At 33.8% G+C, this 26551-nt stretch overlaps 1 protein-coding gene and 1 long non-coding RNA gene across 10 annotated transcripts; both read right to left on the bottom strand.

Annotated features, from left to right (window-relative positions):
• Positions 1-1209: 1209 nt before the first annotated feature.
• LOC124848612 (uncharacterized) lies at positions 1210-10263 on the bottom strand. 9 transcript variants are annotated; one of them, XR_015783328.1, is made up of 7 exons: positions 9421-9672; positions 8199-8312; positions 8000-8122; positions 7836-7886; positions 7632-7744; positions 5969-6085; positions 1210-2035 (listed from the first exon to the last, which is right to left on the bottom strand). It is a non-coding gene; the product is annotated as an uncharacterized LOC124848612 (long non-coding RNA). The 9 variants fall into 9 exon arrangements; XR_015783325.1 differs by having other exon boundaries at positions 5969-7744; positions 9421-10263; XR_015783326.1 differs by having other exon boundaries at positions 7632-7886; positions 9421-9690.
• A 10616-nt stretch (positions 10264-20879) lies between these two features.
• On the bottom strand, positions 20880-26214 carry VIP5 (plus-3 domain-containing protein). The gene is made up of 3 exons (XM_047326326.2): positions 25978-26214; positions 21398-23429; positions 20880-21297 (listed from the first exon to the last, which is right to left on the bottom strand). The coding sequence occupies exon 2, from the start codon at positions 23397-23399 to the stop codon at positions 21426-21428; it is 1974 nt and encodes a 657-aa protein (XP_047182282.1). The 5' UTR covers positions 23400-23429; positions 25978-26214; the 3' UTR covers positions 20880-21297; positions 21398-21425.
• Positions 26215-26551: the final 337 nt, after the last annotated feature.

Genomic DNA, 26551 nt, shown 5'->3' with positions numbered 1-26551 from the left:
GAATAATGGCATGCAGAAGTCACTCATAGATTGGACGGCTTCCAATAATTTCTAAGTGCCTCAAACAATCTAAATGGAGCAATTTTAATATTATCAGTGTGTCAATACCTAAATAGTAAGCAAAGATTAACTATTCTTATATTGTTTGGTCTGTCCCAAAGGCCAAAAGGCATCCCTGTTTTCATATTATCAGTGGGTGGGGAATGATTCTGCATGATCAAACCACTACTTTATTTCAGTGACGGTTATTGCACAGCACAACTCTTGCCATTTACGTCAAGTTGAATTACTGTGCAAATAGATCCAAGTGTAAATTCACATGATAATAGTAAAAAAATGGCTGTTAGTGACATAATTATTTATTGATGTAATGTACTGTATGTCACCTGGCTTGGTTTGAGTTGAGATAGAATCGCACTTATTTATAACTGGGAATCAAACTTCTCTTCCTAATTAACTGAAGACACTGGCCCCATAGGCAAGTTTATGGCAACTGTGAATATTTAATTGTTTTAAAATCAATAGACGCACTTTACCATATAGTTTTAAAAATTAATGATAAAAATCATAATATAATGCATGCACATTTAAGAACAAAGCATGCATGTATGTACATCAATATTTAGTTAAAATCTCGCTCGTTAACCTTTTAATCTAGCACTAGTTTATCTTATGACATACCTTTCCCTCAATTCAGGAGTCAAATGTGAGCAAAACCTTCGACTGAAAAAAGTCGATAAAAGTAGCAAGGCTATACAGTAAAGAAAAACTCAATCTTTTTTAAATCAACAAAAACTGGATAAACTTTTTGTAAACAACATTAATTTTAAGAATTATTAAGGGAAAACAGGTCTACGCCATCATTTACCTTTGTTCATCATTCGAGTCGCAGATGAGACTAGATCTAAATAATACTCTGCAAAAATAAGAATAAGAGGCAAATGTAATGGCAAAAAAGACACTATCTCATAAGACTACCTGCATCCTCCATAAACCCACAGCAACCACTATCTCAACAACCCCCAACACTACCCAAAAAAATAAAACACTGACCAACAAAATAAGCTTAAGTTTCAATTTTTGGATAGATAAATAGAAACAAGGGATTCAGAATAACAAGTCAGTATACTTTCACTATCCTGTTTGCACTATCAGGCATCGATGTCATACTAAGAACTATCACGGGGGATCATCTAAATATCAGCCTCGTAAACAGAATACCAACCAACCTTAATAATGATTAATTGCAATTGTGTTTCCAAATAAACATCAGCGCTGCATAAGATGTTAATTATACGATATATAAATTCCTAACTTATACAATGAAAGCTACTTGCTGACAATTACATGTGATAGAAGTACCATACAACACAGCTAACAACTAATCCTCGCTAAATGGAAAATGACAATTTGATGAGTGTGTAACATCCAGGTCCCCCATTTTTTTTCTGCAAAAGAAAAAAGATGTTACACCAACTTTAGAACTTAATGTCTTCCTGGACTTTCCCTCCTTTTTCTTGCATCTTTCTCTTCTAGTCCTATTCTCATTCTGCACCGCTTGTTTACATAATTAAATATAAAAATCAAGGCCTAAGTTATTAATAATAATGACAATATGGTAGGTTTGTATGATATGAAAATCAAATGTAACAGCTCCGCAACCACGTCGATGAAATCCTCAGGCTTCCTTCGTAACTTCTCTTCCTCCCTAGCATTTTCATACCTGGAACAGTTACAGCAGCGATAAGAAATCAGACCCGTGATTTCTTTGGGGGCCACAACATGTGTTTTAAAAATTAGAATTTGTAAAACATTTTCCATGTCATCCAACTCTTCTGGGAGTAAAGTGACATCCACTTTATCTGACTTTAGAAATTAAGTAAATCAACCTGGAAAACATGAAACGTTGTTATGCTACAAATCAATATCATCACAAAAACCCCTACCCCATTTTCTCCCTAAAGAGAATATAGAGGAAACTCAAGCTTACTCTTTTGACCCTGACTTCTCCCAGGTGCCAGTGTTAACAATACAACTAGAGAAAAAGGGACACCAGAATTTGAGAATTTGTTAATGAACTGTTATAACAACCAGATTATTATAATAAAAATATTCTCAACATCTTCATAACAATTAGGAAAAATATCTTATTTATTTATTTCCTTAATTTCAAAGTTTTCATTATTACAAATAGAAGAAATGATAAAAATGTAATTGGTGAGATTGTTATCAATAAAATAATCCTTTATTTTCTTATATGGTTTAAAATGTTATAGCTCCCGATCTTTGAAGTATGTTTTCACTGTCTCGTTAATAGCTGCCACTGTTGTTTGCCATGGGCGTCATGGTAGGATAAAAAGGTGTGCTCCACTCATTGCGACCACATACAACGTCATTGGGACCTCCTGAGCCCATTCCAAGGGGCGGTGATGTCTCGTTTGACTTCTATTTCAGTACATTTGAATTCATTTGGTTCTTTCACCAAACAGGTTCCATTTGTTACGATAACAACTAAATCTTTATTCATTTTTTTTTCAATGTCTAATATAAAAAGCTTTTAAAGAGAAACTTGATTTTTTGAGAACAATGATTGAATCAATGATTAACGCTTTGTTCACTTGAATGGATTTGAGGGAGAGTGATTGAGGGGATTTGAAGGTAAATTGTTTTTTGTTTATTTGAGTGGATTTAGAGATAAATAAGAGTGAATTTGGAGATAAGTAAGAGTGAATTTGGAGATAAGTAAGAGTGAATTTGGAAGTACATTTTTTTAATCTGTCACATCAATCAAATTCTACATTAATTCTTATAAATTTTAATTTCAAATTCACTCTCACTTACCTCCAAATTCACTCAAATAAATAACAAAATTTTTTATCTTAAAATCCTCTCAAATCCCCTCAATCACTCTCTTCCAAATCCATCTAAATGAACGAAGCCTAAGTCTTCTTAATAGTATATTCAATACTATTGACCCCTTGTCTCAGGATGTTTGGATTCTTGATTCACAAACAACTAATGACTTGGCTCACTTTCTTAAGCTGCAAATGACTAGTGAACAACTCATAACAGCTGCAAATGGTGATAATGTACCTATATGCGGATCCGGAAATATAACTTTAGATGTTTTATCTCCCACTACTAACAGATAGGCGTATTTCTTACAAAGCTTACAAAAGATTTAAATTGCTCAACAACTTTTTTTCTCTCCTTATTATGCATTTCAAGAACTTGCCACAAGGAAGGCGATTTTAATTGCTAACGGGCAATGTGGGTTGTATTTGTTGGAAATAAATACCAAAACAAAACAAAACAAATGTCATAAACCAAAGCAATATCAAACACATGGGAAAGTTCCCAAGTATGGCTTCATCATAAAGAATTGGTTGGGAATCCCTCCTTCAACCTTATAAAATCCTTGTTCCCTCATTTGTTTTCTAAAGAGTTTGTTGTGTCTGTCAAATGTGATACTTGTCAATTGTTAAAGCATCACCATGCATCTTATCTCATCTCAAGTAAAAAGAGTAATTTTCTATTTGACTTGATTCACTCTCATGTTTGAACACCTGTTTTAGAATTTATTTTTGGAGCAAAATGGTTTGTTACTTCTAGTGATGTATCTCCATGTAACATATCCATATCACATGGAGATACATTACGAAAAGTAAATATAAGGCCTAGTTTGGTGAATTTTTTTCAGTTGTCCAAAATCAATTCAGAACAAACACCAAGGATTAACTGCCACATACCTTATCAATATGTTAAACACTCATATCTTAAAAAGGGTTAGTCCTATTGTTCTGTTTTTTTTTAATCTTTTGTTCCCTTTACTCCCTTAGTGTCAAAACTACCTTGTCGAGTCTTTGGTTCTATTTTTGTTCACTCTCATGATCTTAATCATAGAAAATTAAATACTAGAGCTTTTAAATGTGTATTTATTGCTTATCATTGTAATAAAAAAATGATAGAAATGTTATCACATTGAGAGTTGTTATATCTTCATTACCATGGATGTCACTTTTCATGAAACAAAGTCCTTTTTTGTATGTCCTACGCTTCATAGGAGCAAGAACTTGAAGCAAAAGACCTGTCCTTACTGTCATTATCATATTTATGTTGCAAGATGCTCAAGATCTAAGTGATGAAGCCACCACAAATGGGATTGGACCAGCTCACATGATGAGGAAGAAGACAAATTCTTTGTCACAAAATATCAAAGACAACCCACTTTGACTCAAAGCAAGAAGAGTTGTCTAACTCGAAAGTGAAGAGCCTTGAAGGTTATAGTGAGGAGACAAGATAATTGTTATTAAGAATTTACCCATTATATTGAGAATGGTAAAAATATAACGTGTTAAATATCCTATTTCTCAACATGTCAATGACAATCTTTCTAATAGATATTGAAGCTTTATTGTTGCCTAGATATACCTACCTCAGTCTGAGAAGTCATGAGAAGCGAACATTTGAAAGTGAACATTGGATATTTACACTTAAGCATAAGGTAGATGGATAAATGACAAGTATAAAGCTAGGTTGGTTGTAAATGGGTACACTCAAACTTATGAAATTGGCTGAGGAGACTTTTTTTGTTGTAGCAAAGATGAATACGATCTAGCAACTAATTTTGGACGGGACTTGCATCAGTTAGACGTGAAGAATGTCTTTCTCTATGGAGCTTTTGAAGAAGTGTATATTGATATTCTACTCTAATTTCAAACTCAGTGGAAGGAATAAGGAAAGCGTTCTAAAGAAAGCTTTATACAGTCTTAAACAATTTAAAATATCCAAGAGCGTGATTTGGAAATTTACAAAAGCAATGGTTTCCTTAGGTGATGAACAAAGCCAAGCAGATCATACTTTATTCTTAAAGCACACCATTACAAGTAAGCATACACAACTGCTAGTCTGAGTGGATGATATGATTATTGCAGGAGATGATAAAACAGAGAAATTGACTTCAAAAGAAACATTAGCAGCTCAAGTTGAAATGAAAGAAGTGAAAATTCCTCGAAATAGAGGTTGCTTATTCAAAATAGGGGGATTTTCATCTCCCAAAGAAAATATGTACTTGGTTTCCTTACAGAAACAAATAAGACAGAAGGTAGAACCTCAAGATTACAAAACAAAATCATAGAATTGGATAGCAAAAATGATCAGAGGGTGCTGAATAGCAAAAATGTGAAAAGGACACAGTGATTACTGGAGAAACAAAAATATGCACGGAGAGCACATCAAAATGTTTAGAGTGTGGTGGTTTCTAAGGAGCAAAAATGCTGAAAGAACATAACTGTCAAAGAGAAAAAATGGTTTTAGTGTTAAGAGCAAAAATTCTAAGAGAGTGCAGCAGCTATTGGAGGGTCCAGCAATTGCTATTGAGGAAAAATTACTTGGAGGGTGCAATGAACACCAGAGAGAAAAAAAGGATAGGAAGGCATGACAGTTGCTAGAAAGCACAAAGGCTTAAAGTGTGGTAAACACCTAAGAGAAAAAAATGCTCGGTATACATCGCTTGCCAAATGATACTAGTAGTGAGTGGTGGTGGCTAAGGATGAAAAAAGCTTGCCAGAAAGTTGCCAATGATGAATAATAGATTCAACTGTGGTGAATAGTGAAATACAGTAGAAAAATAACAAAAACCCTAAAACATACATGGTTTCTAAAATGTTTATACCTATGAGCACTGGGCCCACAGAGAAAACACAGATTAAGATTCCCTTTTTATTAGACTCTTGATACCATGTTGAAAACAGAGAAACCAAGAAGGTATATGATGAATTTTGTGTTTAGACCTCTGCGGAGCTATTCAATTATAGGAGAGAAACCATGATTACAAAATATTCAGTTACCCTATTTTAGCTTATAACATAAATATAGAATCAAATTCATTGATCCTCATACCAAGAGTTACTAGATTATAGAATTTTAACATATCTACAAGAGTCTAACAGAAAGTATATAATAAAACCTGATAATCAAATTCCATTTACTGCATTTTTGGTTGCATGCATTCCTTTTGCTTATGTTTCAACATTTTACTCTCTTCCTTCTCAATATAAGCGTGCATGAGAAAACAGAAGAAAACCTGACAGATAAGTAAGGAGTACAGTAATTTAGTAAAATCACTTAAATGCTTAAAAAGACAGAAACACGTACATTGCAAAGACAAAGTTTCATGTTATATCAAGTTCTTTTGAAAGAAACAGCAAAAACCAACAAAGCACGTGTAAGAAAAGTATGTAAAACACCAGTCAAAAAACTAATGGCATGTCAACTTTCAAATATAAACAAATTGCAGATGTTGAGCAGTACTAAAATGGATATAAATTTTGAATAAATAAATGTGCTTTGTAACAGATCAATAACACTAATCAAATTGGAAGCATCTGACAATCCAAACATGATTTGTTGTGGAACTCTATAAAACAAAAGTTACTGAAGTAGGTTCAGTGCCATTTAGAGTAAGGGTTGTCAATTGAGTCATCACTCTTCTCTTACCCACTAGCAAGCATGCACAACACTACAAAAAAACAGTCAACGGAGTTGGGTGAGAAGCAGGATGCTGCACCATGAGAATCCAGTGCAATTTAATACTGTGCATGTATATAACAGCCATATTATCATGCACTCAAGCCTTTATTTAGATGGTGTGATGGTAAGTGGGGGAGTGAGAAAATACAAAAGAAGAGAAATTAAAGGAGGGTGAGATTGTTTGGATTAAAAGAACTAGAGTGAAAAGAGAAAATAAATGAATGACATTTTTATTTGTTTGAGAAGATGAGAAAAGAAAGAAATGTTGGAATTGTTATGGAATGACTTTTATATACTCCTTGTTCATATAATATTTTAATATTGAAAATCAAATGAGGAAATGCATGATGGCTTCCGAGAAGTAAATTATTTGTACATTGATCAACATTGCAAAATCCGTTATGGTTTGTCCATAATCAATTATGCACCCTTGAGTAACAGTCGTTCTTGTAAATACGAGCCCACAATCAATTATGACACATGCATATTTGATTACGTTAGATCCCCATAATAGATTAGCCTTCCTATTCTACATAATCGAATATGCTGAAGACATAATTGATTATGCGGAGCCTCTCAGCCACCCCACGCATTGCCATAGTTCTAGCACTTTTATGTCCACGAACCTTACTTTTGAAATTCTGAATCACCAACATGACAAGGAAAACTAAAATGCCAATGCCCCCTCTCTTCTGTCAAAGCCCATACAAGGTAATGTGGACATTTTTGCACAGCCAACATGACTTTCCCCTTTTTTTCTGACCATCTTTGTGAGGAAACTCAACCCTGGGGGACCAATATGTCAACCAAACTCAACCTTTCCCCTCAAATCCACTACTCATCTTCAACAATAAATGAAGTGATCCAAACAAAGGCTAAGATAGAAATCAACGAAATTTGAATCAAGGATGCTCATTGCCAAACACCTACATGGTGATTGACACAACCAGTCCCTGCAAGCATCACATACATGCATATAACAGAAATTTCATCAACATTATCTATTTATCTTTTTCACTCTATCCCTATATCCCACTTGCACACCACAACCATCGTGTATGCATACATCTTTAACAAATAATCATCAATTGTTGACTCACCAGCCAAAATTTTCTCTTTTGGCAGCAATGCCTACATACAGGTAGAGTATTTGGAAAAGATTTCAAGAAAACCAATAACTTTGGATCTGCTACAATGGTATCCCACACCACATCTTAAAATTGAAAAAAATAGTGTTACAAGCGTTTGCATAATAGCATAGGGCCAAAGTAGAAAGTTTGGAGTGCTAAACAGTGTATTCCAACCTCAAGAACATCAGATCAGGAGAAAACCTGTTTCAGTTCAGTAATCTCTATCTGGCATTGAAGTTTAACACAAAAATTAAACTTTTAGCAAATTATGGAGAGAAATCTAGTGGTCAAATTAAACAAACAAAACAAATAAATAAATATGCTACAAATCACTATACCCTCTCTTCTTGTTTGAGATGCCTGTCGTTTTTCTCAAGATCTCTTCCTTCCTCTTCAGAATCAGAGTCTGCTTTCTTATTGGTAGTTGCATTTTGAATAGACTCGTGCTTCTTATCAATATACTGGTTACATCCAAGTAAGCAATTCATCAAGAAATACATGAAGATGCAAGGCACATATAAATCATTGACACAATACCTCTGAACATATAATATCGCGAAAACTAATGTTCCCGAACATTTTTTAAGATTTCTTCCTCCAAGCTATATCATTTGGCTCTTCCCTGTCCTGAATTTCAACTTGGTATACAACCTAAAATTTAAGAGAATGGAAGCATTAAACGGGCATTACCATCATTTGTCCATTAACACCATTGCAATTGAAACCATTAGAATGCTTCACTTTCTATTAAACGAAATATAGATCTGACATAACCATCTGTACAATTTCCAAAACACTCAAAAACAGCTTAGAATGAAAAGCCTCAAGGAATTTTCCAAAAATAGACAGATATGATATTTAACAAACATCTATGATAGTAATCAACCTATAGCTTCTTAGTCTGCACTATAACTTTTTTGGATAAACTTTTACGTAAACACTTCAAAAAGATGAAAATAAGAAAAAAGAATTAGTGAAATTAACTTTTCCATAAACTAATATATATATATATATATATATATATATATATATATATATATATATATATATATATATATATATATGTATGTATGTATATATGTATGTATATATCTTTCTTCCTATTTTTCTTATTCTATAGGAAGAAGTTATCTAGACATGTCCTAATTTTAATATTTGCAGAGAGGTCAAAACCCAATTCCTATAAGTAGGAGACGACGTCCTAAACTAATAATTAGTAGACAAATTTCTCCTTGCCTAAATTAAACAACTTAATATTTTTTCTTAGAGAAAAGAATTTTAGGGGGAAGAGATGACTCCCCAGTGTTAGGGAAAGAGCCTTCGGCTCAAGTATCGCTTAAAGAGGTACTCAACTCAGCCCCAAAGAGAATTTTCACTTTGCAATCGCAAATCCCAACCTTCGAATTGAACATTTGAACCTACACAACCGAACTCAGAAATGTTCAGTAAGATGGAATTGGAAAGGAAGGGAAAAGATCCACGTCACAGAGACCATTCTCCTTTCTCTCCCTTCCAATTCTCTTCCATCAAACTAATCTCATGCTTCTCTACCCCCACATTCTCAGATCCTTCACCCGAAAGATCTCACGTGCAAAACGAAAAAGCTCCGTCCAATTCCAGAAATCCTAACTTCACTGCAGCAATGTAAAACAAAAGCAAACATCTAATTTCGCAATCGGTTCCTATCCTTTCTACTGCTAGCGCCACTGTCAATTGTAAAGCTAACCAAACTATATAGAACCAGCAAAACGATGAGAACCTGCTGCGGATAGGTATTCCGCTTCCCGTTGCCACCGTCTTTGGCCATGCTCCTTCAGGCCTTGATATTGTGTTTCTTCTTCTTCCGTCGCCGGCGCTCTCTCTCCCGCACTTTTACATTGGCGGTGGCGAAGGATGAGAAATTGGCTATCGGCGTTCACTTTTACAACGCCGTTCCGATATGCTAACGTTTCCGCGGACATCATGAAGTATCAGCTGACTCAGTTTCAGAAGGGAAACAATCGTTAGTCACGGTTAAAGTAATTTACACTTTGACACAAGGTGGGCCCAACTATTGTTAATATCATAAAGGATAAATTTGTCATTTGCATGGTTGACTACTGCTGTTGCACTGTTTTGGAGGAGAATAAATGAAACTGTGTTTCGGTGCATCAGGTCCTCTCTCTAATTTCAATTTTTCAAAGGTTCTCTCTCATTTTGGAAGAACTCTTCATGCTAGGGTTAGGATTGAGAGAAGATGCGAGAAAAAATAAAAAATGAAGAACTCCATGACTGCCACTTAATCGAAGATTAGACGTGATAGGAAGAGTTCGAACCAGCAAAGTCTTCCATTTTGTGATTGCTATGACGTGGGAAGCTTTTATGGTAATTCTATGTCTTTTTATTCTGATTTAGAATAAATTTGTGTCTTACTAATTTTCGTGTTTCCATCATGTTTGATGATATGAATTGTTTTATTGGAAATTAATTATTCCCCAACTGGTTGTTAATTGCAAAATTCAATATAGAAAATAACATTTTTGTGTGATTGATTATTCTTACGGAGTTAAACCACACATCATAAGCACACCATTTTTTCTTGAATGAAGCTACTCTAACAACCAACAACAATGTCATCATACGACTTCTTCAGCTGCATCTATAGAAAGAGAAGCATTAGCAACTTTATTTTAAAAACCTTAAGTCCAAATTATGTTGAGTAAGATTTAAAAAATGAGAGAGACAGAGTGTTTCATTTTCTGTGTTCTGAAGAAATAAAATAAACAAATCACGGAAGAAAACAGAACAACAAACAAATTGGCCTAGTGATATCTTGTATAGTATGTTTAAAAAATACATTCAATATTCATAGACTGAGCAATAAATTCTGCCGAAGTAAGAGGAATCAATCTCATTTCATGCACAGACTTTTATATTTTCATATTCATCACATTTTTAAGATTTCGAAAGTAATAATCAATTTTCATTATATTAGCAAAATTATTAGTATATTAGCCCTAAACTTTTAAATACCGAAGTAGGCTCAAGAGTTGCATATTAATTGAGAAATTTATCAGGGGCCTTATATTAATATTTCCATTATTTTGAAATAACTATTATTCTAATAATAGTAGCATCTTCACTCTTTTTATTATGCAAGGAATAAAGTATTTGAAATAATTCTTTTTATGAAAAATTGAAATAAACAAATAAGGAAAACTAACTAAACATTCTCTATTCGACCAAAATTTTTATGACTTGTTTGTAGATCATTATAAAGGCTTAACTATAAGACTTGACTATGTTTATAACTAAAGTAACAAATTTATAATTATAATCAATATAAACTATGTATATCTTTTTGTATTTTTAAAATTGCACTTTCCTTCATGTCAAGTTTTCACCCTCCACTTTCAACGTTATATGTGTCTAGAAAATAAAATGAATATTCCGAGTGATGTTCGAAAATGATAGTTTGAACGTTCAATGCAGAGACAAATCTATTTGGTAGAGTTTTGGGCACAAACTTGCTTTTTTTCTTATTGTAATGTTTATGTGTAAATACAAAAATGTCTTCATAACTTGAAACTCAGTATATAAAGTAAATCAACAATATGAGTGTTTCCCCAAAAATTTATATATCAGAATTTGTCACCAACATAAAACTTTTGAATATGCCATAAAAAGAAAAAAGAGCATAATTTTATATGGCAAATTTTGGAAATCAAGAGAATGAAATAAAAGTTAACCAATTAAAAATTAGTAGTGATATAATTTTGAAAACATGCTTGTATGTGTGAGTGATACTAAAATTGATTTTGGTTGTAATGTTTCTAATCTTTGTTTAATGCGTAGGCATGATTGTGTTGTGTTGGTGATTAAATATATGGAGTTATGGAACCACATACCTAAATATGATGAGAATAAAATGTCTGATTACACAACGTTTTGTATTATTTATGTATATGTTTATTTTAATATGATTTATGATAAGAGATTTTTAACTAATATTTGACAAGAGTAATATTATTGTAGGAACAATTACAAGTTCTTCGACAACAAATGGTTTGTGAGTGGGTCTTACACAAACAAAATCTTCATCGAAATACGATAATGAAGAAATGTGGAATGTTATAAGCAACGATGAAGTAGGAGAACATGAACAAGTTCAATACATTCATTGAAGAAGGGAAAGAACTTGTAATAGCAGGTCAATATGACTTGATTGATGTACATATTGAACACAAAGTCCATGAAATATGATTAATTAGGATACAATTTTTGTTATTGGTTTTTAGGTTGTTTAGTATGTTTAATCAAGGACCACAAATTGTATTGGTTATGAGTAGCAGCATCAACGACACTTTATAGTTCGTGCATGGCTATAACGCAAAGTTTGTTCACTAGAATATATAGCTATGGTTATTGTACTATGTTTTCAATGAATGAAAATGTTTAAATGAGCAATGTGTATTTTGTTTTACATATATGTACAAGGTCATTATTGCTTTTTGTTTCAAGTAAATCTTTTAACAGATTCTTATTTTGAGTATGGTGAACAATTTTAATCAATGAACTTGCTATAGTTGTATGCGTACAAAACCACATATTGAACTTAAGCAGTTTTAGTTGTACAAAACCAGTTTCAGAAATAACCACATAATAATGGGTACATAACCAGTTACTACAGCAATAAATTTGATGAAATGTAGCCTAAAGAACGACTACATTTGTTGTACATAACGACTTTCATATTAAATCACATACCCTTCATTATATAACCACTTACTACACCAAAGTAATATTGAACTAAAACAATTTTTAATTTGTACATAACTAGGTTAATAAATAACCTCATAAAACTTAAGACATAACCACTTATTGCACCAAAGTACTATGATCATTCATATTGAAGTTAACCATTTTTATTGTTGTACAGAATCCCTTTCACAAAAAACCACATAGGATTGAGTACATAACTAGTTATTGCACCAATAAATGTGATGAAATCTATCGTCAAGAACCACAACATTTGTTGTACATAACCAAGGTAGTAAATAACCACATAAGACTGACTATATAACCACTATTGCACCAAAGTAATGTCATTATTGGTATTGAAGTTAACCGCTTTTATTGTTGTATAGAATCGTACTCAGAAATAACCACATAGGAATGATACATAACCACTTACTGCATTAATAAATGTGATGAAATGTATCCTGAACAACTACGTGATTTGTTTTACATAAGGAGTACTTTTCCAGACCACAAATTCTTTATCATACAATCACTTACTAGACTAAGTAATATGATCCTTCATATTGTGCTTAAGCATTGTTGAAGTTGTACATAACGAGCTTCAGAAATAACCACATAGGACTGAGTACATAACCAGTTACTGCACCAATAAATGTGATGAAATCTATCCTAAAAAACTACTAGATTTGTTTTACACTACGAGTTTGATAGCAGACCACAAACCATTGATTAGATAACCACTTACTAGACTATTTAATATGATCCTTCATATTCAACTTAAGCATTTTTGTAAATGTACATAACCAGCTTAAAAAATAATCAAATAGGATTGAGCATATAACTAGTTACTGCACCAATAAATGTGATGAAATCTATTATAAAGAACTACTACATTTGTTTTATATAACGAATTTCATACTACACAACATACCTTTCATTGAATAAGCACTTACTGCACGAAAGTAATATGATCATTCATATTAACTTAAGATTTTTTTTTTATTTGTACATAACTACCTTAACAAATAACCACATAACACTTAAGACATAACTAGTTATTGGACCAATACTTGTGAAATTAGTTTTTGAGTCACTTGTGCCATCTGTCTTTGATTTTTGCAGGGTGCTCATAATTATTTGCTTTAATCATTCTACTTGGTTGTGCTATGGTTTAAGAGTTATTCAACTACAAGATTGGATGATAATTTATTTTGTTATTAATCTTTTCGTCAGTTGTATATAACCAATTTAGTATTTAATCACATAATGTTGAAGGTATAACTAGTTACTACACCAATTTGTCAATTTTTTTTATGAGAGCAACATGATATAAAACTTAGAACATAACATACATTACATTACCACTTAATGCAACAACACATCCATGAAGTTGACTTTAATACTTAACAAATTTTACTACAAAACACATCCATGTAAAGACGCACAATATTTGAAACTGAAAATAATGATAAATCTTAAATTCAAATCAGCAAATTATGAAAGTCCTCAATTAATGTTTTTGTTTGATCCACCACTGCCTTCAAGTTTGTCAGTGTGAACAGGTGGAATCAATTTGCTAAGGATGTCATGAACGAAACATGTTGGAGGCTTATTGGTAACAATTGGTATTGATAGACGTACTAGGTCATTAGTTGGACAACCAATATCACTTGCAAACACCTACACATGCCAAGACTGTCATTGAAAGTGCTAAAAAAAGTTATGAAATTCAAAAACACCATAATACAAAACAGTTGTAAACTTTACCTTGACAATATTGTTAAGATACTATGTTCCACATATTGGTGAAAAAATTGCAACTTGTTCAGACATTATTGCTTTACTCCATATATTGATGTGGAAATATAAGGTCAATAACTAAGTATTTATCATAAATAATATACTTACATCTTTTAAGATTATCACACTTCCAAGTTTTAAGTGTGGACCTATTTCAGGATGATCAATAGTCTTGTGGTGAACGTTTGCTTTTACAGTCCCTGTTGAATCTTGTAAAGAGATACATTTTCCACAAAAAGAGTTAAAGATGGTAGTCAAAGTAACTTAACATTTCACTAAACACATTAACAATATACATCAACCAACTCGAATTCTTATTTTCATGTCACTCAGTCCATTATGTTCACAAGCTTTAAAAAAAAGGACACCTTATAAGTTCCTTTCAACGAATCAAGGGTTGACATATGTTCAACCTCATGTTTAACCAACAATCTTGCAAATCAAATTATTATTTCCACAATGTTCCTTAAATCACAAATTTTGGATGTCTATGAAGATGAATTCCCAATTAGTGTACTTACCATGGATGTTAATGAATTTTTCAGCTCATACCCAAGTATTGGATGTGAAGTCACAATCAAAACTCGTTTTTGCTATGTCACTCAAAAATTCTTGTGTGGGAATGTTTTCATTTAGCTCTCGGTTTACCATAACTGCCTCAATGACACCAGTCGGGCCCAGAATGACATTGTTATTCGAATTGCAACGACGAATAAAACTATCAAGATCACTTTCATCAATATCAAGTTGTTCCCAAGCTTCCATTGCTATTTGTTGTTCTTGAAAAAAATAAAAAATGAAGAGGAAGTGAACTTAAACAAACTAAATCAATGTCTTAGTTAAGCAAAGTATTGGTTGTGTGGGAAGGAAATGTAACCTAAACTTTGGGCATACCTTAAAACCGCGAATACAAGTGCCAACCTCTCTATTGTTCTTGAGAAAAAGAAAAAATGAAGAGGAAGTGAGCATAAACAAACTAAATCGATGTCTTAGCTAAGCAAAAAATTGGTTGTGTGTGAAGGAAATGTAACCTAAACATTGGACGTACCTTAAAACCGCGAATACAAGTGTCAAGCTCTCTATTGTTCATGACAAAAAGAAAAAATGAAAAGGAAGTGAACATAAACAAACTAAATCGATGTCTTAGCTAAGCAAAAAATTGGTTGTGTGTGAAGGAAATGTAACATAAACATTGGGCATACCTTAAAACCGCGGATACAAGTGCCTCCCTTCCAAAGAAATGTTTACTTTGCCCACAACATGAGAACTTTTAATAAGGGAAATATGCAATTATGAAGATGTCCCTATTAAGCATTAATTGTGATTGTTTGTGATAGAAGTCATGGAATGACTACTCCATTTAATGTCGCTGCCAAAATTTAATGACCTAGACACTTTTTCATCTTTGGATTGGAATGAAAGGTAGGGTCTACATTGTTTCGAAGACAATCAACTTATTACCAAAACATAAACCCTAAAATTGGTAGAAGACAAAATCAGTGAATGGAGTGTTCAAAGTCATTTATTGAAGTGCATCACTGTCAAGAACAGCTGTAGTTTTATTAAATATATGAGTTATTACAATTTTATTATGCAAAAAATAGATTGTTGTGTTGCCCAAAAGGTTGTTAACGTTATTTATTGTTGGAATTTATATTTGTCATCTTCTTAGTGTATTATTCAATTTTTACCCATTTTTAATTCAATAAGATGCATAATGGTTTGTAGTGTTAAGTGTGAGAGAATCCATTCCATAGTGTACGTTTCAACACATTTAATGGTGCAGTACGTGGTTATTTGCTCATTCGTATGTGGTTATTTCTTAATCTGGTTATATACATCTACAAAATTTATTAAGTTGAATATGAATGATGATATTAATTAGTCCAATAAGTAGTAATAATTCTTGTATTGAACTAATGTAGGAAAAGCAAATGGATGGAACATATAAATACAACTTATGATGATATTGAATTTGATGAACAACATGACAAAGCAGAAGAAGAATTAATTGAAAACCATGTTCAACCTAACTCAATCCCTCCAACAAGTCATTTTATAGACAATATGCAATATCAAAGGGTTTTTGAATTCGAACAAGGAGTTCAAGGAAGAACAACAAGAATGAATTATGTTACTTCATGATGGTGTGATCTAGGGTTAGAAAATATGTGTCCCCCATTCAGAACCAAATGATTGCACGTCCAACACAGGCTAATGATTGTGCAGCTCGAATGATTGTATCAAAAAGAGATGAGAAGTGGTACATTTTAGCATTTGATGATGTACATACTCATGATCTTAGTCCAACAAAGTCGAGATTGTTCCGAGGCAATAAAAGGATGAATCTCAATGTCAAAAGAACACTAGACTTAAATGTCGAAGCAGAAGTTAGGATTAACAAGAGTTTTCGGTCATTGGTTTGTGCTACAAGAGGTTACAAGAACATGGAGTTTGTCAAACAAGATGTTAGAAATTATGTGACCAAACAAAGAAGAGCATTATCAAAAGATGGTGATGTTAAGGCACTCTTAAACCATTTCTCTTCCATGAGAGAATTAAATTAGGATTTTTTTTATGACATTGATGTTGATGACGACAACCACATATTGAATGTTGATAGTTGATAGTTTTGTTCATGGATGGGAAAGGATGATAACAACATTTTCACTGCACACGAATGAATGACTTTCTTCACTTTACGAAGAACGATGCAGGTGGGTTCCTTGTTACTTGAGAAACACTTTTTGGACTAGCATGTCAACAACTCAAAGAAGCAAGAGCATGAATGCATTCTTTGATCGATATATTAACTCACAAACTAATATTCAAGAATTTGTTAAACAATATGACAATGCACTACAACACAAGACAGAAAAAGAGACCCAAGTTGACTTCACGTCGTTAAACACAACTATTGCGTGCGGGTCACAATCACTCATAGAGCGACAATTCCAAAAGCATTACACACATGCTAAGTTTGCAGAAATATAGTCAGAATTTAGAGGTAAAATTAATTGTTTCGTTGATGGTGTTGTTGTAGAAGAAAATTCATCATTGTACAAGGTCATGGAGGAATCCATTCATAATTAAATAAGGTAAGAGAGGGTATTCATGGATACATCTCAGCGAGACATAATGAATGTCAATTGCAGTTGTTTTGCTTTTTGAGTTTAGGGGCATTATATGTAGACGTTGTGTGTGTCCTGGCACAATAGCGAGTAACAAAGCTTCCTGCTAAGTACATACTCACAAGATGGTGTAAAAATGTCCGCAGAAAGCACACGTATATTATAACAACATAAAACAACAAGGAAAATGATCCACATATTGAACGCTATGATAACTTATTCCAAACTTTTGGAGATATTGATGAGATTGCTTGTGAGTCAATACACCTGACACAATTATTAGTTGACAACCTTCGATCATTTGTGAACAAGCATGGCCTACAAATTTCACCTTCACTATACATCAACAACAACACCGACATAGAACAAGAACACTTGCATCATAGTAACATAGGTCATGATGTAGACACAACTACAAACAATGTTGAAATCAAAAGCCCTAAATCTATGAAGCCTTGTAGACACATGATATAGACACACTGTATAACCCCTGCAAAGTAATATCAAACACTAGTTGTGAAAAGGTTTAAAAAACTATTCAACCACCCCATTCCCCCACCCCCTTTTCTATTATTTTCTTGTGTTTTAGTTGGTATAAGAGCTAATTTTAGGAGAGAAGTTCGATTATTGAAAACAAAGAATGATTGCATTATTTGAATCTTTTCATAATAACATGTGGGATGTAGTTGAAAATGAAAACTACATACCTTTAAACGAGAAGGGTGAGTTACTAGATAGAGGAAAATGGTCAAATGACCAAAAATAGAGGTATCTTCTTAACTTTAAAGCACGTAATTATATATGTATGCTTTATCTGAAGAGGAGTACTGGAAAGCCCACGCCTTCAAAGGAACCAAAGAAATATGAGACACCTTAGTAATCACATATTGAGGACCGAGTGAAGTATGGAGGAACAAGTTAGGTCTGTTAACCAGATAATACGAGTTGTTCTCAATGCTGGAAAATGAGAATATACAAGTCGTGTTCAACATATTTTAAACTATCTTAAACGAGCTAAGATCCCTAGGTAAGATATATGATAACTTTGATAGCATTGACAAAATTCTTTGTAGCCTTACTTCTCTAAAAACTTCAAAGAACCTTGATGGGTTGAGCTTAGAAGAGCTTGTTGGGATCTTGAAGGTCCACAAGCTTGAGCTTTAGTAGGATGGGATGCTGAGAAAAGATAAGAGCATTGCTCTCAAGGCTAGATAGTGTTGAATACTCATCAGATGACTTTGATGAGGAGGTAGATTTCAACGAGTTACACTTTGTAATCCAAGCTTATAATGGACTCTTGTCTAATTCTTCAAAACTTTCAAAGGCTTTCCAAAATATTAGAAAGCAAAATAAAAAGTTTTCAAAAGAAAATGAATCCTTGAAGAATGATTTGATGTTGTTGAAAGATGAAACCAAACTACTAAAAGGAAAATTAGATCCTTACAAGAAATGGTCAAAACTATGTTGAATGATTTTAACACCCCCAAATACTTATGGCCTGAAGAAGTCAAAATAGTCTATTATATTCAAAACAAGATTTATTTAAGGTAAATCCTAGTCAAAACTGAATTATGGAAGTATAGAAAGCCAAACATTTTATACTTTCATCCTTTTGGATGTTAATGCTTTATTTTGAACATTAAAGATAGTTTAGGAAAGTTTGATTCAAAAAGTGACGAGGATATCATCATTGATTACTCTGAAAGCATTTAGAGTGTACAATTCTAGAACTTCCAAGATAGAGTAAGTCATTCATGTAAAATTTAATAAAAATGACTTTGACAATAAAATGTCAAGATGAAATTTTTGTAAATATGTAGATAAAAAAGTGTCAAAACCTCCTAATGAGTCGTCTTACCCAAAGGAATAAAAACATAAATCGCTACCTACCCATAATGAAGAACCCACACAACAAAATGTAAAGAATCACCCTAGCATTCAACAAATCCACGTATGGTTGGTAATTGGCACATCTTTACAACTTGAATGATGTTACAATTGTAGAAAATTAATATATTTGTTATGGTTCCTCTTTTAAATTTTACCAACCAAAAAGAATGAACAAAAAAAAAATTATTCTCTATCACAAAATTGCAAGAACTTGACACACCACAATAATAGCGCTAATTTGTTGTGAGCCAATGTTTGGTGTTGATCGACTAATCGTAGTGATGTTACCATTTTGACAATTTGAGGTGATGGTGTACTTTTTCAGTTTTCAGTTTACTTCCTTCATCACCAAAATCATTCTTGTGGTGTACAACTTCACGTTTGAAAACCTCCGTCTGTCACCAAAATCATTCTTGTGGGGTAACTTCACATTTGAAAAATATAAAATTTATCCATTTACCTAATTTTGAGATAAATCTATCCCCAATATGGTAAAAAGACTTGCAACTTTAAGCACGATCTCTCAAAACACTAGCTCAGCCTGCAATCACATAATTCAAAACTGCAATTGCAATGCCAACCTCTTTAATCTGAATAGGCACTTGATGAATCTGCAGACCAAATAGTTGCTTGACTCTATTTCATAAAATGATTCTACGAATTCTACTTAATAATTGGCGTTGCTTGCCACTTTTCAATTCAAAACTGCAATCACGCTCGATTCAATCAATCAGCAAATTAATTTTGCTTCAATTAGTTGATTTCAGTTAAATCAAATTGCATCACCTTTTGGATGAATCTTGCTGTCTGCAATTCACTCGAGACAGCTCTTGCTTTGCAGATTCACGTTCTAATACGTTGAATTGATTGCACCGAAAATCTCATTGCCACCGTTTGCAACCATTCAGTCACGAAAAGCCAATTGTCGTATTTAATTAAATTTGAATCCACCCATGAAATAACGCACCCAACAATTCAATTTATGTTATAAGAAACTTTCGGAGACTGGTACAGAAATACCATATCTATTATAAAAATGCAAAATTACGGAAACATGCAATATAAACTTCGATGATCAAATGATCAAACCTGATTACACATTAGAGGGTACCTTTTTGTTTTCTAGACAACTTTTGGCAAACAATTAATTAAAAGATTAAGAAAATGACACAAGATGGAAAGACGACAAAGACCAGTCGAGAAAAAATTATCACTTTAAATTAATAATTAAAAAAAAAACATTAAAAATCTAAATAGAATTTTTCTAAGAGTATAAACCTACAGTCATTCGCTTTCGCTAGCTACACGGTTCAACAAACTATTTAATTAACTAATAAAAATAATATTTATAAAAAAATTTAACAAAAAAACATATAATTTCAAGTTTTTTTTCCTTTTATCATCAATTGCATTTTGAAAAAAGAAAAAGAAAAAAAACTTTACCTATCAATTTAAGAATAGCTTTAACTCTTCCAAATCTTGCCTCCTTCAACCTTTATTTGCCACTTCCAATTTTCCACAAAAGAACTACTTAAATGGAAACTCAAATGTCATACAAAGCATTTCTCTCTCGTTCGCCGTCGCAGACAAATAACACAAATAACTAGGTTCACATATCTTCCGAAAGAACCATATCATGACGGCCTCCTCGACCATATAAAAAACAGAAGTTTTGGTATTTGTATAACTTAACAAAACCCCAAAGGTGGCTAATGTAACTTACAATATAAATTGTACTTTGTATATGTCAATCATCAATACAATAAGGTATTTCTAATGTTGCCGACAGAACTACAACAATCTTAAGAGAAGCTTCCCTTACCAGAAAACACGAGAGCACAGAAAAATGAGTCATAAGGCTCGGTACACACAACAAAACAAAGTTCTTCTAGACAATAATGGTCTCAGCTCAAAAGGACAGATATGTATTAACACTTCACCATGATATCAAATTTTCTGGGCGTTAATCATTCTCTCTCTCTTTAACTTCCAACGACCTGGCTTAAATATCATTGTTAAATCACACCCATTCTTCACCACCATTAATCAAATATCGGCAGTTTAATATTTGAACACTAAGAAATACAAACATAAGGAAACATGAGCACTTATTCAAGATACATACATCACAAAGTCAACACAAACCATCTTCAGTCCATATAAGCTTGAACTTACCTCAACTCTGCAAGAGCAGCAAAAAATTTCAAAGAAGCCCTCTTCTTCTTTTGTAGTCACTGACTGACAGCGTCAGGGAATGCCTCCTGCCATCATTTTCCAATACTCTAAATCCAACTGTTGATTCTATCCTTTGTTTTCTTGCCATAAATCCTGCCTGAGCTCCTTGGGCCCCACCATATTTTTGAAGTAATGCCAACGAAATTGGCAGCTCAAAATTGTGCAGCATATTTGACTCTGTCCCTTGATCCACAGGAGCACTTGTATCTACTAACTTCCCAGCATCAGCAGCAGCTTCCAAGGCGGCAGCAGTAGCCACCATGCCAGCCTCCGCTGTAACTGGCACTCCTGCTGAATTGCTGCCAGGTCCAACCACTACACCATTGACACTATTATTTCCAGCTGCAGCCTTTTCACCAGGTTTTGCAGCATAATAATTCCTTGATCTAGTCCATCTCCTTGAAAATGGATCATAACCTGCCTCCCCAGCTTTCAAACCAGTATTCACAGGCTTCAATTCAGAGGCATTCTTGAAGTTCTCAAACCTATTTTTCCTATTCATCTCAGCTAGCTTCAATGCCTTGGCATCCTTCTGCTTTGCTTGTCTAGATGCCTCTAATTCTTGCAGTCTTGCTCTGATCCTCTCCACTTCTGCCTCATCATGCTTACTTTGTGCTATTTCCAATTCCCTCCTCAGCCTATCCTTCTCAGCAGCAACATTTAGTGGCCTTGTTGAGGCAGACTTTTTTTCTTGTAACATCTGCTTCACAGTAGCCGCTGAGTAGACAAATGTGATGGCCTTTTGAATAGCTTGTTTTTTTTCTAACACATCTTGCTTAGTGGGCATCCGGCCACCACTACGATCTACTTCCTTAACCCACTGTTTGAACTCCTCTTCAAGTGGTACAGAGTCACTAACCATAGCCATTTGCCACCTAGCTGCAGAACTTTCATTTCCCCAAACAACATTCAAATACTTGTATGTAGTTTTATTTTCCAATTTATACTGTCTATCAGGTTCTGATGCATCAACATTTTTCACCATGCAGAGTCGGTAGATAGGTGAAGTTTTTGATCTACCAATTCCTACTCTTACGAAGCAACCAACTATTAACTCCTCAAAGAAAGGCTCCATAAACCATTTGGCAAGTTTTGATCTGCGAATAGTTATTTCCTTTATATCCTGAAATGAAGGACCCTCAGAACCAGCTAATGCCCTATCATCATCACTGTCACCAATTCCTCCATCCCCGGTTGACCCTTCATCATCGCTGTGGGACCTACTTTCACTCTCACTATGACTTGAACTACTGAGACTAGTTGATGTGAATGGTTTGCGCTTTGGAGGAGAAAAATGTCGGGGCCCTGCATTTCTTGATGCCTCTCTCAGTTTGCGATGAGCTTCTGGATCTTGTTGCTTCAATCGCTTAGCACGCAGTTCATTTAGTGCATCATTCTTCGCTGACCTGTCAGCAGATCTGGCTGATGCACGCATACGTGATGACGACATAGGTGGAGACTGCTTTCTGGGCACCGATACCTTTCCTTTCTCACGCTTAGATGCTATTTTCCCCAATAAGTTTTTATCATCCTTTTTTGTAGCTCTATCTGACAAAATCATCTCTCTTTGAAGTTCAGTCATCTCAGAAAGCTTCCGCCTGTCATCCTCATCCTTGTAGAGATCATCACCAATATTTGATTCATCACTGCTGTCGCCATCATGATCACTACGACCATCATCATCATCTGCATCTTCCTGACTGCCTAAATCATCATCTCTTTCTGATGGATCTAACCTTTTCTTTAGAGGAACTTGTGATCCAGATGGCTTTCTGCTTGCATAATTGAGTTCATCATCTGAATCATCATCCCTAGAATCACTCCCACCATCTGAATAAGCGCCATCATGTCGTCTCCTTGAAGGCGGAAGAGAATGGCGATTTCTCCCAGATGTGCCAGTTCTCCCTGCAGCCTCCAAAAGCAAATTCTCCAAATCGGCCATAATTGACCCAGCTTCAACTTAAATATTACCCTGCATGCATAAAAAAGAATCCACAAAGGCAGTTGCAGATGAGAATACCATACATTAAATGAAAACAATTAATTTGGTGCATAAATGTATCTAAGCCATATAAGGTGGTGGTTATGATCTCTTTTACATTATCACAAAAACTTCTTTACACAGGTTTGAATCGTGCATTATTACTACATTTCTGCAGTTTGACCTCTTCTCATTATTACTACAAGACTTCTTCTAAAGAGAAACCAGTGCTTGGTACATGTGCAGTAACTTTAGTATTTGCTACATAGGGTTATTTAGGGGATTATGTAAGACACACCAATACTTTTCGGATATTGTACACAGGGTAGTAGATTTTGGATAAAGATTGACTGTATTAGACAATACAATACAATTCTCTACCCCCACCCATGATATGAATTGCTGCAACACTCTTTTTTTTCTCCCGAATCAATCTTGTACTGTTTGAATCTCTTTCAGAATTGCATGAATAATAATTCTGGTTTGATTCAATGCACGTGGGTGAAATTGTGCCGCCGCCCACAATATGAATTGCTGCAACACTCATTTTTTCTCCCGAATCAATCTTGTACTGTTTGAATCTCTTTCAGAATTGCATGAATCACAATTCTGGTTTGATTCAATGCACGTGGGTGGAATTATTTTTGTTCACACTTCAAAACCGCTAGGGTCATGCAACCCAATTTGAAAAACCCTAATTATTTTTGTTCTAATTTGATAAGGAAGAGAGACAAGATGGTTGTTCTTTTCTTTCCAGTCATGTTCAATCATTATTTTTCCTTTTTCTATCTTCTAGCCTCTCCACGTAATCTCTTTTCTCCACCTACGGCCCTCATCCACTTATCTGTCTTTTCCTAGTCTCTTTCAGAATCGTGATTCTGATTCGATTCAATGCACATGGGTGGAATTGTCATGGGTCACACTCCAAAACGGCTAGGGTCACGCAACCTAGTTTGAAAAAAAACCCTAATCTGCTTTATTTTTTGTTCGTATTTAATCGGGGAAGAGAGACAAGATTGTTCTTTTCTTTCTAGCCATGTCCAATCATTATTTTTCCTTTTTCGAACAAATAGTCTCTCAGCCATAATCTCTTATCTCCACCTACGGCATTCACCCACTTATCTGTCTTTTTCTCATGTCTACTATATAAACAATAAATGTCGGTTATGTTCCCTTCTACTACTGCAGGGTTACTCCCTTCCCTTGTTTTACACGTACTACTGCTAAATTATTTTTCTACCAAACTCTTGCTTTAAATGTGTATCTTTGCATGTCAATGCCTTATCTGTAAGTGTATGTTCCATTTTTTTAATGTTTACGTTACAATTTCAGGATTCAAAATATAATATCACCGTTACATCTATTGTATCTGAATTCAACTACCATGAAACACACACATAGAAGTGGACTCGGGTCAATTCTGATTGGCTCAATAACATTTTTTTATTCAAACTAATTAATTTTAACCAGTTCAGACTCTTTCTACTTTGGATCTTTGACCCAAACAGAACCAATCCAACTAAGATTTATTATTGAATGATAAATAATGGAAAACTACGCAACACAATCTTTAGAGCATACTCAGTTATTGGTTGAAATTTATTTAAATCCACAAATGTTGGTGGTTCAAACCTCTCTTACAACGAGCCTCTCTCCAAATCTTATAGTTTCAAATAAACTCTATCCAATGGGTGTGCAGCAAGCATTCCTCTGTACAAGAAGCTTTAATGCATCCCAATGGATATTCTATATAAGGAAGTTGAATTTGGATATGGATTGACACAATGCACCTCTCTCCAAATCTTGTAGTTTCAAATAAACTTCAACCAATGGTTTAGTGTGCAGCAAGCATTCCTACGCTTTAATGCATCCAAATGGATATTCTACATAAGGAAGTTGAATTTGGATATGGATTGACACATGATTCATATAGGGAAGTGGTAGGTCATTTTCACATTATTACAAGTCTTCTCGTAAAGAGAAGTCGGACAATCTAGGTATGCAAGATCTCATGTTCACGCCAATAATGCAGTAAACAAATTATGACAAAGTGTTATTGATAGAATAATGCAAACAACCTTATACCAACAGAAACCATAACTAAAATCCATAACCAAAGTAAGCAAAATAAAGTTCATTAAAAAACATTCAAGAATAACAAGATCTTAGTATAAAAAGAATTGATAGATCTGAAAGCTTACTGCTGAAGAAACAGTCCAAGAAATACAGGAAAAAATAATCTAAAAGTTGGGCGTAGCCATCTATTGTAATTAAAATATTCAGTATAGTTGGAATGTTCATTCATGTGATCACAGATTCAGAATGTGAAAATATTAATTGCATGGAGGAAAAGAGAATGGGATAGACCGCTTGATATATAAGAGAAAACAATCCCACTTTGTAATAGGCACAAATAAAAAAAACTGTACTTTGCACAAAAACACTGATCATACCAAGAACGAATCTTTCTAACTTGATCTGTACAAGAAAAAATAAAATTTGAACAGTGAAGTGCAGTTTGAGAAAGACATTGACATACCTAGTGAAGACGCAGGAGGGAATAAAGGAGGGGAAGCCAGGCACTGTGGAGGAAGCGACACCTCCTTCGATGGTATCGACCACCGAAGCTTCTACGATGATGGACAGAGGCGGCACAAGCTCAGGGAAGGGGCCTGCCTGTGTTGTCTAGGGTTTCAGTTTCACAATCAGTCTTGCATTTTCTTTTCACAATCTCAAAACCAAAATTCTGATCTTTTTTCAAATGGGTACTATATTTTGACCTGAGCAAGTAAGCTCTTGTGACTCATGTTAGATAAGTTTTGTAACAAAATAATAATATTAAATTACATCAAAGCAGCATATCTTTTTTTTATTTCCATCCTTTCTTCTTTATGACATCATATAAAACATGACCGTCATGTCCTTTCATAATATATTCAAACTTTGTAAATTGTGTAATTAAGAACATAGTTTTAAATTATATAATCAAAAAATATAGTTTTAAAGAAAAATATTACAGATTATATAATGGAGATAATAAGTTGAAGTAATATTTTGAATTACCCAATTTAATTTATATTGTAATTAGAGTTGACTGATGGTATTTTTATCTT

Source organism: Vigna umbellata, chromosome 1, assembly GCF_029865625.1.
Source record: "Vigna umbellata cultivar VRB3 chromosome 1, Vumbellata_1.0, whole genome shotgun sequence".
Lineage (NCBI taxonomy): Eukaryota > Viridiplantae > Streptophyta > Magnoliopsida > Fabales > Fabaceae > Vigna > Vigna umbellata.
This window is presented reverse-complemented; position numbering and strand designations above follow the sequence as displayed.